This window comes from Chlamydotis macqueenii, chromosome 12, assembly GCF_036417535.1.
Source record: "Chlamydotis macqueenii isolate bChlMac1 chromosome 12, bChlMac1.mat, whole genome shotgun sequence".
In the NCBI taxonomy this organism is placed as follows: Eukaryota; Metazoa; Chordata; class Aves; order Otidiformes; family Otididae; genus Chlamydotis; species Chlamydotis macqueenii.
Window position 1 is genome coordinate 2,712,862 of NC_141567.1, and position 14,455 is coordinate 2,727,316.

General features: G+C 42.6%; 1 protein-coding gene across 1 annotated transcript in view; it reads left to right on the plus strand.

Annotated features, from left to right (window-relative positions):
- The window catches only part of MEGF11 (multiple EGF like domains 11), a 203,768-nt gene that overhangs the window by 140,913 nt on the left and 48,400 nt on the right, over positions 1 to 14,455 (plus strand). Inside the window, exons 12-14 of the mRNA XM_086756994.1 lie at positions 4,388 to 4,508; positions 6,031 to 6,194; positions 6,600 to 6,702. Coding sequence (XP_086613120.1) covers positions 4,388 to 4,508; positions 6,031 to 6,194; positions 6,600 to 6,702 — 388 coding nt within the window. The remainder of the gene's footprint in view (positions 1 to 4,387; positions 4,509 to 6,030; positions 6,195 to 6,599; positions 6,703 to 14,455) is intronic.

Sequence of the window (14,455 nt, forward strand, 5' to 3'; positions counted from 1 at the left end):
TTGTGGAGAACCACTTTGGGTTAATTGTAAATGTCACAATTAAATAAGTAAATATACAGAACTGTATCTGTGATCTGCATCAGTGTGCAGACACTGTGTACCGGCACACCGGTGTGCCACAGAAGGTGTGTACATGTCAATATACACTTTCATGTACTAAATCCATACCGATCGGCTTATCTGGACACACAGACATCAGGTGCAAACAGCCCCTGCATTTTGTCTTTCTGATCTGTTTATCATTACATGCATATGGCACTGCGCCGTGCCCTTCTCTCTGTTTAATGACTGTGCTCTGAGCGCAGAGGATTGAGCTTCCCCGTTGCTGGTGACAGGTGTTGCACCTCTAATTCATCTGGCACAAAAAAAAAAGGTGAGGAGGGGGAGAAGGAGGAAAGAAAATCTCGGATTAGTTGGAGTCACATTACAGATTATCAAAGGTTCAAATATGTTGCTTTTCAGTGTTGTCAGTCTCCCCTAATAATCTGTGCAGGAGTTGAGGATTTTCAGCACCTTGACAGATTAAACCTTGAGAACACTCAAACAAACCTGTCACATAGGTTTTTATCATGCAAACTTGAGGCCAAGTTCAATAACAGCCCTGTTAGCCTTCTGCATTGCAGAGGTCTTGAAAAATTGATTTTCTGTTTTGCCACTGACTTCGGTGGAACCAAGCTTTAGCTCTCCAAAGCAAATTTATTCCTGTAGATTGTAGTTACTGCTGAAATCCTTAATTTCACATCCTTAAATAGTCAAACTTTGAGGCAGACCAGGTGTGGGTGCAGACTTTGCTGGGTGTTGTTGACCATCACTGGTTTGTTAGCTCCCCTTACAGTCTGGGATACTCCTTTTTTTTTTTCCTTTGAAAATGCATTGAATAAATACAAATCTTTGTATTTAACACCGGAAAAGAATTTTGAAGGGAGCTGGTCGTTGTTTATGGTTTGAATGTATTTTTAACAGAAACAAGAAATCTAATCTGTTAGGGCAACATTAATCCAGGGAAAACACTTTCTAAGGTGTCCAGAGCTTGTTAACACAGCTAACACCTGAGGCAGCAGTGTGTCTTTAAGCTCTACTAATATTGTACAATAATAATTTTGGTGGAAGAAAATCTTCCCCTCTCCCTGAACAGAAACAAGACATATTATTGACTGCCATCCGGAAAGATGTATGCTCTGGCCCCCGTGAGTCTATTAATATTTGATGCTGATGGATGTGAGCTGGCAGCCTGAGTTACTAATGGAGCTTGGTTCCTTGGACCTAGCCCTCAATACATAGGGCAGAATTAACAACAAGAACTGTATGCCCAAACCTCTCCTGGTGCTGGGAGGGTCTGTGATTTCATTTCAGCAACAATTAGTATTTCTGAAGTACTTAAAGGTATGAGGGGTCATCCCGTAAAGAGGGGTTTTCCATTGTTAGAGAGAGATTTGACCCCTGAAATTAGGAAATAATATGTGGGATGGATTTCAGGGGTCTGTTTTGATAAACTGGGCCTTCTAAGTGAAAACGATGAAGAGAATGAAGCCCTTTGGAAAGTTTGTGATGTCCATATGGATCATTCTGAGTTGGAAAATAGAGATGTGAAATACCAAGTTATTTATAGCTGGATTTCTTAATATAGCTTTAACATTTTCAGGGGTATATGTTTGCTTGAATTAGCTGCTCCTTCCCATCCTGTATACCACATCTAGGCATTTCACTACTCTCATTAACCTCCCGATCTTAATAGAAAAAAGAATAATCAACATAAGGAGCACAGCTGTTGATTAATTTTACTAAATAGGATAGAAATCTAAAGTACCATATTGCAAGAGTGAAGATTCAATACACAACATTTGAAATCAGTTTAATAGAATGTGTAACTCATTAACAACTGGATAGACGTGTACTGCGGCATTATTCACTCGGGCAGGTGGTGAGAGGGAGGTGGAATTTACATATCTTTAACAGTACCTGAATGCATTTAATTTCATAGGTCATTCTCCCAAAGCAAGTTCAAAATGTTAATAACGGGGTGTGCATTTATAATTAATAAAATCTTAGAGCCAGTGCTACAGTTCAAGAGCATTTTCCTCTTATGTAATTAAGAAGTTAAGTGTATTTGGCAGTTGTCACTCAGAGAGCTCTGAAGGTCTTGCTTGTCAAACCTGGGGATAGAAATCTCATTAAGCCAGTTATTTTTTTCAGTTAAGGTTTGTTTGCAAAGTAAGCGCAAAGCCAGAATGACCAACCTCTGTTAGTCCATGAGGTGCAGAGTGTTAAACTAAATGCCAGAACTCAAAGGCACGTTGAATAAAGGGGGAACGGCGTGATGTTTAGCTTGTATACAGTACCTTTTATTTGGAATATTCGAAGTGGCTGTGTCTGCTCTCCACGCAGAGTGGGTCTACAGGAAACCAGTGACTGGCGCCAGCCTATTGTGCACATGGCCGGACAGAACTGACCCTGTCCCAGGAGCTGATCCGCGGTCACAGAGTCGGCTGTGGAAAGGGAAATCCACCTTCTGCCTCCACCTCTGACCCAGAAGCTGGTTTGGTCAATCTGGTTCCCAAGGGGATGTTTCAGCTCCATGGCACTCTGTTCTACTTTCCTTTTCAAAGGAATTTTCTTTTACTTCTAGATCACTAGTTCAAATCCAGATAAGGTCAATTGCCATAGAAATTATTAGCAGTACCAGCAGTTCTGTGTTGTACGTGAAATGAGTTGGGAGTTTCAATCACACAAGATACTGCTTTCTAAGTGGCACTAATTGGCTGTCTAATTGTCAGACGCAGGAGAAAGGCAGAGGATTGATTAGGTGTGGAGACGGAATGCCCCTCTGCCATCCCACTCGGCTCTGGGTTCCTGTAGCTCATGCTGTAGGCATGCTGGCAGGGTAATGAGGGGCAGCATGCTTCAGATTTTCTGGCTGTCAAGACAGCACCTTTTACTGCCAAGCCTTTTCAGGGGAACTTGTTTTACTCCACCAAGGTCAAAGATAGCATCTCTTACAAATGCTGCTTTCACTCAAAAATCAGAGACTTGTAGGATTTACTTCTGAGTGGTACGTATTTTAACCGTTTCTTTTACTTGCCCCTAAACCAAAGTTTTTATATGAAATAGGATGAGTCATATTGTGCTAGGCAGAACTGCTACAGCAAGCATATGGGGGCTTATGGTGCTGAGAAATCTGTTCATATTTCCTTTTACTGTCTCAGTGCCTGATGCTGTGATATCCAGGCTCCTGGAGGTACTTGCCGTGGCATAGGGAAGCTGACATTTTGTGCATTTATCTCCTGATAAATGGATCCTCCTGTCAAATGGTGAAGACTTTCACGTGCAAAAATATACTTTGACCAATCTCTTTTCCCCTGAGCTATGGTAGAGGTCACTCTGTGCAGTGTAGTTACTATTTAACTTCGGAGTAGGATAGCTTTCTCTGACACAGAACTAAATTATTAAAGTTTGACTCAATGAAGAAGCAAATTTAGGAGGTGATGTGAAAGTCAGGACTACACAAAGAAAAAGGAGCAAAAATACATTGTATGTGCTAACATATGTAGACCCAACTATGGGGGTCACTAAGTAGGTTTAAAGGAATTGTGCTCACATTGCAATTCCCTTGTGGTATCAGATGAACGGTGTTAGTAAGGACTATGTCTCTCCTTTCAGCCACACAAGCTAACCAGTGCACAAAGCATACTGTAATTTACTGTTGAAATATTCTGTATTTCTGTCATGTATAAGTATTTACTTTCCTTTCCCTCACTTTCCCCACACCTGGAGCAGAAATAGGACAGCGACTGTCTCTTTCTGTGTTCTGCTCTGTGTGCCTCCTCCTCTGAAATATACATTGCTCCCTGTTTGCCGTTCTTCCCAGAGTCACAATCTTGTGCAAATTAATTGAAAACAAATGCAGGCACCAGCTACGTGTCAAAAAGGTCTAATGCACCTGCCTTGTAGTTTTCCTCTCTGCCAGTCTGTGGAAGATGAGCACGTATGAGATCCTTTAGCTTTTTAACAACCCTATTCTTAGACTATATTTTCCAAGAAATGCAAAGCAACCTTTGCACGGTTTCAGACTGTATATTTTGTGATTAGTGTTTTGTCAGTGATGTTTTGCTTAATGATCTAACATCTGTTCTAGGAGGTTTGTTTTTGTAACTTCCCCACCTCCCGCTGAATGAACGCCAGAAACTTGTCCCTTTCCTCCAGGTCAATCAAAACGCTAATTGCATCATAATCATGGGAAGCAGCCGTGACTGCTCAAGTGCTGAAGACTCAGCAATCGACTCATAACACTCTGTTCACTGTTTTGAAAGAGAAAGCCTCCCTGTGCAGGGATGGGAATTTCCTGCAGTTCAGATTTCTTTAGCTGACTCTGACTTTTTTTGGTTTGCAGGGAGATGACTGCACCATTACCTGCGTGGCAGGAACCTACGGAACCAATTGCTCATCAGTTTGTAATTGCAAAAATGATGGTGCGTGTTCCCCTGTGGATGGCCTGTGCTATTGCAAAGAAGGTAAACAAAATTCAGATTTAACAATTGTCCGCAATTTGGCATCGGTGCTTCTCCCCTTTTAAAGTGGCACAGCTGTGCAGTCAGTAACTCCACTATTTTCTTGTGCCTGTCAGTAATTCAACAGCCTGCCCGAGCACCAAAACTCAACAGGGGCCTGACTGTATGTTTTGTCTCTGCCCTGAACACGGGCCAGGCTTAACAGCTCTGCTGCAGGAACAGGTCACAGAACTAAGTGTGCTGGCAGAGCTGCAGCTCCTCTCCAGAGGAAATGCAATGCAGTCCCCAGACTGTCAGGATTTTTTCTCGATCAGTTTGCTGCCCCGTTTCTCCAGGACTCAAAAGCCCCTGTCCTCCCCTCCATGCCTAGAGTGACGCAACTGGGCAAGGGAGCAGAGGCTGCCTGCTGTCTTTTCTTCAGCCCGTAGCACTGCGCGGTGCCCAGCCCTGGTTGTCCTCACCAGGCCTGACCCTGACCTGCAGACTGCCTGCCTGTCTCAGCCTTGCCAAGATGGGCCTTGGCTGGTCTGCCCTTGCTGCCATCCTCCATTCCCCATCCTCCCTGTACCCTGACATTGTGACAGCCTTGCCACGTGCAGGTATCCTCTGTCTCCTGTGGTTGTAGGATACGGCTCTCTTTTATCCGGGGAAACAAGAAGTCTTGCGTGCTCCGGAGTGTCTCTGCAAGACTAACCTCTTTTCTTCCCACACGAATGTCCATCATTCCCTTACGTGCTTGGCAGTGAGCATAACCCATGCATCCGGTAATCACTTGAGAAACCTTATACTGCTCCATAGCACAGTGTCTCTTATGTTCCCGGTGTACTGGTGCCTTCCCCCAGAATACCAACATGAACTATGCCTGTGTGGCATAAGTAAGCCCTAAAACAGAAATGAGGCAAATAACCATAAAATCTGGCATTTCAAACATGAATTAATGGATCACTGTAGAACCTCATTTAATGAGGGTGTATAAACCATGAGTTACTGCTCAACTCCATTACATACAGCTGCAGCGTAATGAAAGCCATTGTGCGGCTAGTAGTTAAGACTTGAGCCTTAATGGTTAGAAATGATGGCCTTGGTCTTTTTTTAGGTGTAATAGGTTCTTTATATTAGAGTATTCTCAAAAAAAAAAAAAAGTATTAAGTAACAGGCAGCATGGTGTGGCACGTTTCTTGCATTCTTGCTGATGAGCAGGTCTCCGGCCTGCCAGACAGTATTGCGCTCTCTCTTGCTGCCCGAGCAGTTCCCAGAGAGGCATCGGATACCTTAACCTGGTAAACAGCCCGCACAGTGATACCCGTAACGGCCTTCTGTATGTTGAGATGCCGGTAGATGAAGCTGGGAGGTCATAGTCAAAGGGTCAGTCTTTGACCCTAAGGTAGTACTGACTTACACCAAGATCAGGAGGAAACTGGTCCTAGAAGAAAAGAGCTGCAATTTGCAAGCCTTTCTTACTGCCTCTGCCTTGCTTTTTTCAGGAAAACATCCCAAATGCTGTCTCTCTCATGTGTTTCTTTAGGGTGGCAAGGAGTGGATTGCTCTATTCCATGTTCAAGTGGAAGTTGGGGTCTTGACTGTAACCAGACATGTTACTGCACAAACGGAGCAGCCTGCAGGCCAGCTGATGGCTTTTGTCTCTGCTCCCCTGGATGGCAAGGGGAGTATTGTGACCAGCCGTGTCCGGTAAGTACAACTGGGACGGTCTGGCATCCCCCTTTAAAACCATAGTCCACATAGCTCTTCCAAATGTACAGTAGGTCAGCATCTCACTTTGTCTATGGATATCTGAAGGAAATAATGTGTAAATAACAGATTGGGGTTCTAACAGTCAAGTAGATATATTACACTTTGCATTTTATTTTATCAGAGGTATTGCTGTGTTGTCTGCATTTTCTTCAACACCATTTTTAAAGTGATTCCTCATTTGGTTCTATATAGAAATATTAGGCTCGGAGTTTTCTATCTTCTTTGTATGTTAATTTAAAAAATGTGACTCAGCATTAAGGGGGACGTGATAGATGATTTTGCACATTTTAGAAGAAAAAAAAACTGATTACTGAGAGACTTTTTAATTTCTGTTTTTGGAAGGATGGAACATATGGTCTTAATTGCAGTGAACGCTGTGACTGTAGCCACGCAGATGGGTGTGATCCTGTCACCGGTTACTGCTGCTGTCTTGCGGGCTGGACAGGTAAAATTATCAATTGCTTTTGTAAACCTTGGGATTTTTTGGTGTTTTGGGGGGGGTTGGTGGGTTGTTTTGGTTTGCTGTTGCATCAGTTATAGCACTGGACTTGTGACTGCAAACTTTTAAATAATAGAATGAGACAAGATCAGCTGAACGTTCCCATATTTAAGTCACTCATGATGGTGACAATAATTGGCATTCATTAAATTTGTATTCAGATTAGTTGAAGATGGTTCCAAACCTGGAGCCAGATGTTAGCCTTCCATAAAAAGAATCCTCAGGAAGGATGCAGATCATCTGGAAATCCTGCAGTTTTTCTCCTTGAATAGCCCTTTCCATGGGGCGCAGTTGTGGCCTGGTGAATCCTGGGACCATCGTGCCTGGGGATGCAGCTAGGTGTTTTCTGAATGCTCAGAGTCATTACAGCGGCTCTGTCGTACAAAACCCAATTTTGTCACAAAACGTTGTCTTTATGCTTTTCCCATTTCCCCATGCTTCTTGTCACACAGAAGGGCACTTATGGAGAGCCGATTAATGGTGGTTTGACAGAGTTCTCATGATTACACAGAGGCAGAGAGGAATATTCAGGGAAGTTGGACAGTCCAGGCTGGAGATCCCAGTACCGTCAGACCTGCACTTGACTCCGTACTGATATGTCTCTTTGCCAGCTTTTGACAGCTAATGTAACAACAGTGGGGGGCAAGTTATCGACCCAACCAGTATTTCACACTTAGCTGCCTAAAATACTGGTTAATCTCCCTCAACTTTCTGTAGAAGCCCTGGAGGGAAATAAACTTCTATTTTTTGCCCATAACTGCAGAACCACCAGTGGCACTGACAATCAAAACATATTTACATTAACAGCAATTCATTTGGAAAATGTAATTGATTTTCAAACAAGTACAAGTTGGAAGAATGTGTGGAGCAAAGCAGGCTGATCAGGTAGCCAACATTTGGGATACTGTCACCTTACCCCTTCGTTTATGCCTTAAGCCAGTGCATGCCTTCTGTTTCTGATGGAGAGAACATCACCGCAGCAGCTCCGCTCCTAGAAGCATGAAGCAAAAGCAATGAAATTACACCTAGAATGTACAATGGAAAAAAAAATTGTTTAATAATTAAATAAGATGCAAAAATAGGAAGTTCTGCACACTGCTTATAAGAAAGCTACTTTTCAAAGATACTGGGCATGCATGCCTGAAAAGGGCATTTTTCCCCAAAGAAAAACCATCTTACAAGCTCACTAATATCCCCTCCTCCAGCTTGCATTTTTCATTCACTGGACTGCATTCATCTTCCTTTGAGCCTCTTTACTGTCAATATATCTGTCTATCAGGCTTTAAAACTCTACTGTGCATTATTGATGATCGTCAGAGAAACAGTTGGTAGGCTTTCCTGTAGTCATTGTGAGCTTCTTCAAGGGAGAAAATGGCTTTTAGAAGTACAATAAATTAAAGAGATGTATTTATACTCACTCACTCTAAAAGTTCATTACACATCTTTCTGGAGGTAGCATTCCAGAGGAAACTGCAGAGAATGTACTTTGCAGGCAATGCAGACCGAGAGGTGTGGCTTTTTCTCAAAGGCATTTGCAGTACTTTATGCTTACTCCCACGCACATCTGTAAGTGCACATCAGTGCAGATACAAATTACTCCAAGTAAAGGTGAGAATGATTTCTGTGATATCCTTCTTTTAGAATTTCCATATTGGGCAAGATAAATGTATATTAACTTGAAGGGGACTTACTGCCAACTAAGCACTTTATCCCTCAATGTGTCCCTGCGGTTCGGGAGCTCCCTTCTTCAGGATCGCATTTCAGGGCCAAAAATATTACGTTAGTATTCGAGACCAGGTTGCAGTTGAGATGTTGACAGGGCCATGTAAGGTGCGCACTGGAAATGTCGATAGACAGACAGAGCCAACATGTGTTTTGTCAATTCTCCTTCCAATGTTTTTTTCCACTTGGCTTAGCACCAGACACAAGGATAAATTCTGCTCATTCTAGTTTGAAAGTATGTAATTTAAGAAACTCTTCAGCTAGATAATTATATTTTCCTATTAAAAGTATGGCATCTGTAGTTGTTGTGAACTGCACCATGATGTGTATTGCAGTGCATTTTATAAATAAGACGTGATAAATAATTCAGGCTTAAATTTTTGCTTTCTGAATTTGGTACTAATTAGGCATGGCCTGAAAAAGATCAGAAAAGTTCGGGATCATGGAACATCTGAAGGTTTTTCTGCCCACTCACACCAGCCAGAGAATTCACGTGGCTTTCTGATCCTAATAGCCACAAACCTTCATCTGAAACAGCATATTCTGTATGTTCATCCCACAAGTGGGACTTCCTCTTGATGTCAGTGTTCTATGTAAAGATCAAAGGGAAGATTGAACCCGTTTTCTTTAAAGTGATTTTCAAGATGTTACTGATATAAACCTTCAGAGACCGGTAGATGGTAGAAGCATGGAGGAAGAATGGGAAAAGAAGAAAAAAAAATGATTGCGCCCTGTCGTTATTACTGAAAATTGCCCAACCAGGTACGCAGGCACGCTGTATCACAAATGGCTTTGTACGTAGCATGGCAAGCATAGCGCTTGTACTTGGGACCAAAACCGCATTGGCAAAAGACTCTCCTGTGCTACAAGTGAAGTGAAACTTGTTTCATGTTTTGGCCCATGTGGGCCAAAATCAGATCTGTGACCTGCTAGTGGATGCAGAGCGGAATTTTCCTCCCCGTGAAGGAAATGTCAGCTGCAGTACCAATAAGGGCTCAGCCTTGCACTGAATGGAGTTCTCCAGCGTGCAGCAGTGCTGCGTACGCGTAACCTCATGTGTATAAAATAAATAGTGCCCTCAAAATCAAAAGAGGACATGTTCATGTCTATTGATATGTGTGCGTGTATGTGTGCACACACAGACCTTAACGCTCCCAGCATACTAGTCATTTGTGGAAAAGGTGTTCTCTTGTGTACATTCAGGTTAAAATGAAAACGCTGGAAAACGGAGTGCTTCAGTGCTAATTGCATTTGGTTAATTAGGGATCTTGCGCATACTGCATCTGCAGAGAGAATGGAAGCGCAGAAGAGCTGCGTGGTGGAGTGTTTCCTGGAAGTCCTTTGCAAACAGGTCCTAGAAAATCAGGCATCAGTCTCATCTTGCCCAGATGCAGCCTCCTCTCCTGGATGCTCAGTGATGGCAATAAGGTTGTAAATTTAATTTAGGCTCCTCTTACTTAATAACTAACCCGAAACTGGACAGAAAAGGACTGGCTGCCCTGGTAGCCTTGCTGGGTGGCTCAGAAGCAAGGTAGAACATGGAGAGGCGACATTCCTTTGTTAGGTGTCGTGCTGCATGGCTCTGGAAAGCACAGCTCCAGCTGTGCCATTTGGGCTTTGCAAGCTGAACTGCAAACCCCATCAGCCTGGTCCTTTCTCCTCAGGGTGGCTGCAGACAGCATGGTTCGTACCAGAAATGGCTTCCTCGCAGATACCGACTAGTTATAACTACATAGCCTTGAGTTGGTTCAGTCAGTACAACCCTCAGTAATTAAATTGGTCATAGCTGCTGGCCTGTCCTCTAATTGCTGGAGGTGCTCCCCTTGTGCTTGACCTGAGCCCGGTTAGCGGGACTCCGTGGGAAGCCAGACGCAGCCATTGCTCATCCTGTCTTGAAGCCCCGAGCCCGTCCGTTCTCGCAGTCGGACATCCCGCTCACAAACAGATTACAGAAAGGAAAGCCGCAGGCCTGGCTGATATTCACAGCAAGCTCATTTCCTCCCTGTAATGAGTCAATGTGCTTCAAGTTAATTGTGGCAGTGTGTATTTTGTTAACCTTTCAGATGTTACAGTGGGATTAAATAGGAAGCGATCTGCAGGGGAATATATTCCATTCCTGCAAATGTTAGGGTCAGTTAAAATCCTGTTTATCTGAATTCCTTTAATCTGAAATGCTGTCTTATCCAAATCTTGGTTCTGTCTTTCTGGGTTTTTTGTATCGTGCTGTGGTTTTTATAGAACGCCGCAGTCGTGATGCTATCTCAGTTATCCACTGAACTAGTTTAGTCAGTGGCTTTTCTGAATACCCAAAGCTGAAGTTTATTCAGTGGATTTTAACATCCCAAAAATGTGTGAGGAAAATAGGATGGTACTGAAGGTGTAAGATGGAAAACATAGAAGTGTGCACCCCATAGTTATAAATAACCCTTCATAGATTTTCCTTAGTCAGGATAGCAAATGCAGGTTTGAAAGTAATATATGCTGGTAAGGAAGAAACACCTTGTTATGGTGTTGGTACTTTCCACCTTCAGGCTTCAGTCATGTCTCGTAAGAGCAGCCTCCCTCTTTGCCATTGCATACGGGAAATCAAACTACGTATTTCGCTCTCCTTTACAGCCTCAGTAACTTTGACACGTTGCCAGCAACATAAACCCTAATTGTGTCTTTTCACGTCCAGCAATACTGTACAGTAGCTGTGGTAGTCTCGAGTTGTAGGGATTTCCGTGGGTGATTGTATGAGGGAGTTAATGGGGTCGGGAAACGCCGACCGGTCACAGATAAGGTGAGCTTTGAGGGATGAGACTTCGCATTTGTGAGAATTTGCAGGCTGCAGGTGACATCTGCACTGTCACTCAAACACAGAAACATGTTTCTTCCCTCCTGCGGACACATTAATTCAGTAAAACTGATAAGCCTGTTACTCAAGGGAAGACCTTTTTGAATTTTAAGGAAACAGTGACCACTTTGACGGTGAGCTTTAAGGTATTTTTAACGTCGCTTTTTCTGAGTTCTTTGCAAAAGAGGTGGTATATCTTTCCAGAAAAAAAAAACAAATTTTCATTTAGTTTCCCATAAAATGCATTTTGTTTGTATTAATATGGCTTTTCTGCCATTGCAGCAGTATCAAGTTTATAATCTCAGGGCCAGCTGTACTAGGTTGAAGACAAAATAATTCTATTGTCGTTAATAGATCAACTCCAAGAGCATACTACAATTGGTAGCTGACTTTTCCACGCATCTTTAAAATAAGAAAAACAATCTAAGACTTATTTTATGCACCTACAGGTTTTTAGCTGAAGAGAGCCACAGTATTTTAGAATTCATAATGTTGTGGGTTGGCTTTTTTTTTAAGATCAGACTTTCACATGCTTGTGGTTTCTGACACAAAGCCTGAAATATCAGAATGGAGCAATAGTAGGTTCCTATTAAACATGCATTTTCTACATGTCTAATCCCATTATCGAAACCATATTTTGCACTTATCACTTTTGGCAGTCTTATCCCAGATTTTTAAATTAATAATTTATTTCTGTGATTATTCTGTATCCTTACATTAGCTTTAAACAGACAGAAAAACTAGACATTTTTAGAGTCAGTCTAAAATGGTGCATTTTAGCCTCTCTTCTGGCCTCTGCCTTTCAAATGGGAGAATCTTTTCCATATGAAAAGGTATGCTTACTGCCTGGATTCGACAAGTGCCCTTTAGTCTATGAATGTAACATAAGCTTATTAGAAATTAGCTTTAATTTTTCATTGACTTAATTTCAAGTGAGTTGATAAGATTTTAATGTCAGGCTGTGCTTAAAAATTCTCTCTTTGACAGGAGCCTTTAAGTATGGTTCCTGCTGATATAGGGCTAATTTTAAAAAATATGAATTATGAGGTTGTATCAAAGACTTCATTGATGTCCTGACGTTAATTATGTCTGTGCATTCCTTGGCAGATATCTAGAGGGCTCCAGATTCTCATCTGAGTGAGGTTGAGTTGTGTTTGTCCTGCGCCAGATTTAGTATACATTTCACCTTTCCTGAAATCTGTTGGATTTTTGCCACTGATTCAGTGGGAGTTGGATCAAACCCTTAGACTATAATTAGAACGTGCAGTAGGCCTACTGCTAAACTTAAGCATGCATGCAAATCATTGCAGTATTAGTCTTATAAACACAGAAGAGCTATGAGTTCATTTATCTTTGTGTTTATTTTTGCTTATTAAAGGACAGCTTTTAAATTTATATGAAAAGATATAGCTGTGATGGCATTCTGGATTATGCTAATTTAATGGGTTCTAAAAAAATGAAACGTGATGCTAGAGACATTCCACCATTTTCCATTTTAATATGGAAGGGTTCTATATATAAGCTTGGCTGGGTGTACAATACGATCACCTATAAATAAATGTGGGCGAGAAGCGGTGAAAAATTATTTGTGAACGTTTCAGCAGACTAAATACTGGCTGCTGGCGTGCTGCGTGTGAAAGAAGAAAAAGGAAAGATCATTCAATAAGCAGCCAGCAAGCTAAAATGTTGTATATGTAAGTTATTGGTGGAAGTGTTTGCGGTGACAAGTGTTGTAAACATCTTCCCTCCCATTCTACGCAAAGCAGAAAAGGTTGAATTCCAGTCAACGTTATTGAACGTGAAAGGCTTGTGCACGTTCAGTTGTATAACAGCTCTTGCTAAGCTGTGTTCTTAGCTCACGGCTTAGCTTGGGGGTTGAACGTTTAAAAGTGAGGAAAGCCACACATTTTTTCCCACTTGCTTACAAGTTTCTCACTTACCTGCTGATGGTTTGCTTGGATCTTTCCCAGGTTTCTCCTTGTTCCTGGCCTGGAACCATGTCCAGAGTTTGAGAAGTAGTAGGAAGGAAGCATCCTAGAGGTGAAGGAGGACTGCGTAGGACTTGACTCCCTTTAGTACTGTTTTCTTATCATAGAATCATAGCACGGTTTGGGTTGGAAGGGACATAAAAACTCATCCAGTTCCACCCCTCTGCCCTAGCAGGGACACCTCCCAGCAGACCAGGTCAGAGCCCCATCCAGCCTGGCCTTGGACACGTCCAGGGATGGGGCACCCACAGCTCCTCTGGGCAACCTGGGCCGGGGCCTCACCTCCCTCACAGGGGAGAATTTCTTCCTTATATCTCATCTAAACCTACCCTCTTCCGGTTTAAAGCCATTGCCGGTTGTCCTATGACTACCTGCCCTTGTTGAAAGTCCCTCCCCGTCTTTCCTGTAGGCTCCCTCTAGGCACTGGAAGGCCGCTCTAAGGTCTCCCCAGAGCCTCCTCTTCTCCAGGCTGAACAGCACCAGCTCTCTCAGCCTGGCCTCACAGAAGAGGTGCTCCAGCCCTCTGATCACCTTCATGGCCTCCTCTGGACCTCTCCTTCAAGATGTGCCCTTTCTGCTAGTGGTAACTTTTCTTTCTGCAGTAGTGCACCATGGAGAATATCCTGTAGCAAAGGGAACAGATGATCCTTAATTTTAGCAAACATTTTGACTTACTCAATTTCTTGTGAGGTAGGTCTCTTACCTCGAAAGCTTTTATTGCATAAATTCTCTGAGTTGGATGATTCATATCTGGAGTTTTCTCTAGATGGTTAAAAATAGGGGTACGATTAGTGCTCCACAGAGGTGCATTAGGCTGTAAGTATATTACTTTGAGAAAAACACTTACATTAATGGGTGCATAAATCGCCCATGCAATGATGAGAGAAGAGACAATTTAGAATTTTTCACTGGCTGCAGGGAAAGGCTTGTTCTTCATTACTTAGGACCAGATCTTGGAGCTTTTCTTTAGACGGCCGGGCTGTTACAGGAGGTACTCCTCTGAAGCCCACAGTGAACAATGCTTAGCAAGGTAAGGAGGGGCTCCACTGCATCAATTTGGAAAAAAAAAAAAAAACAACACCCTCAGAAAACGTTTTGAGAACACCACAAAAGTTCATAGTGAATGTGGCTGCTGTAATGTCTGTCGAATAGT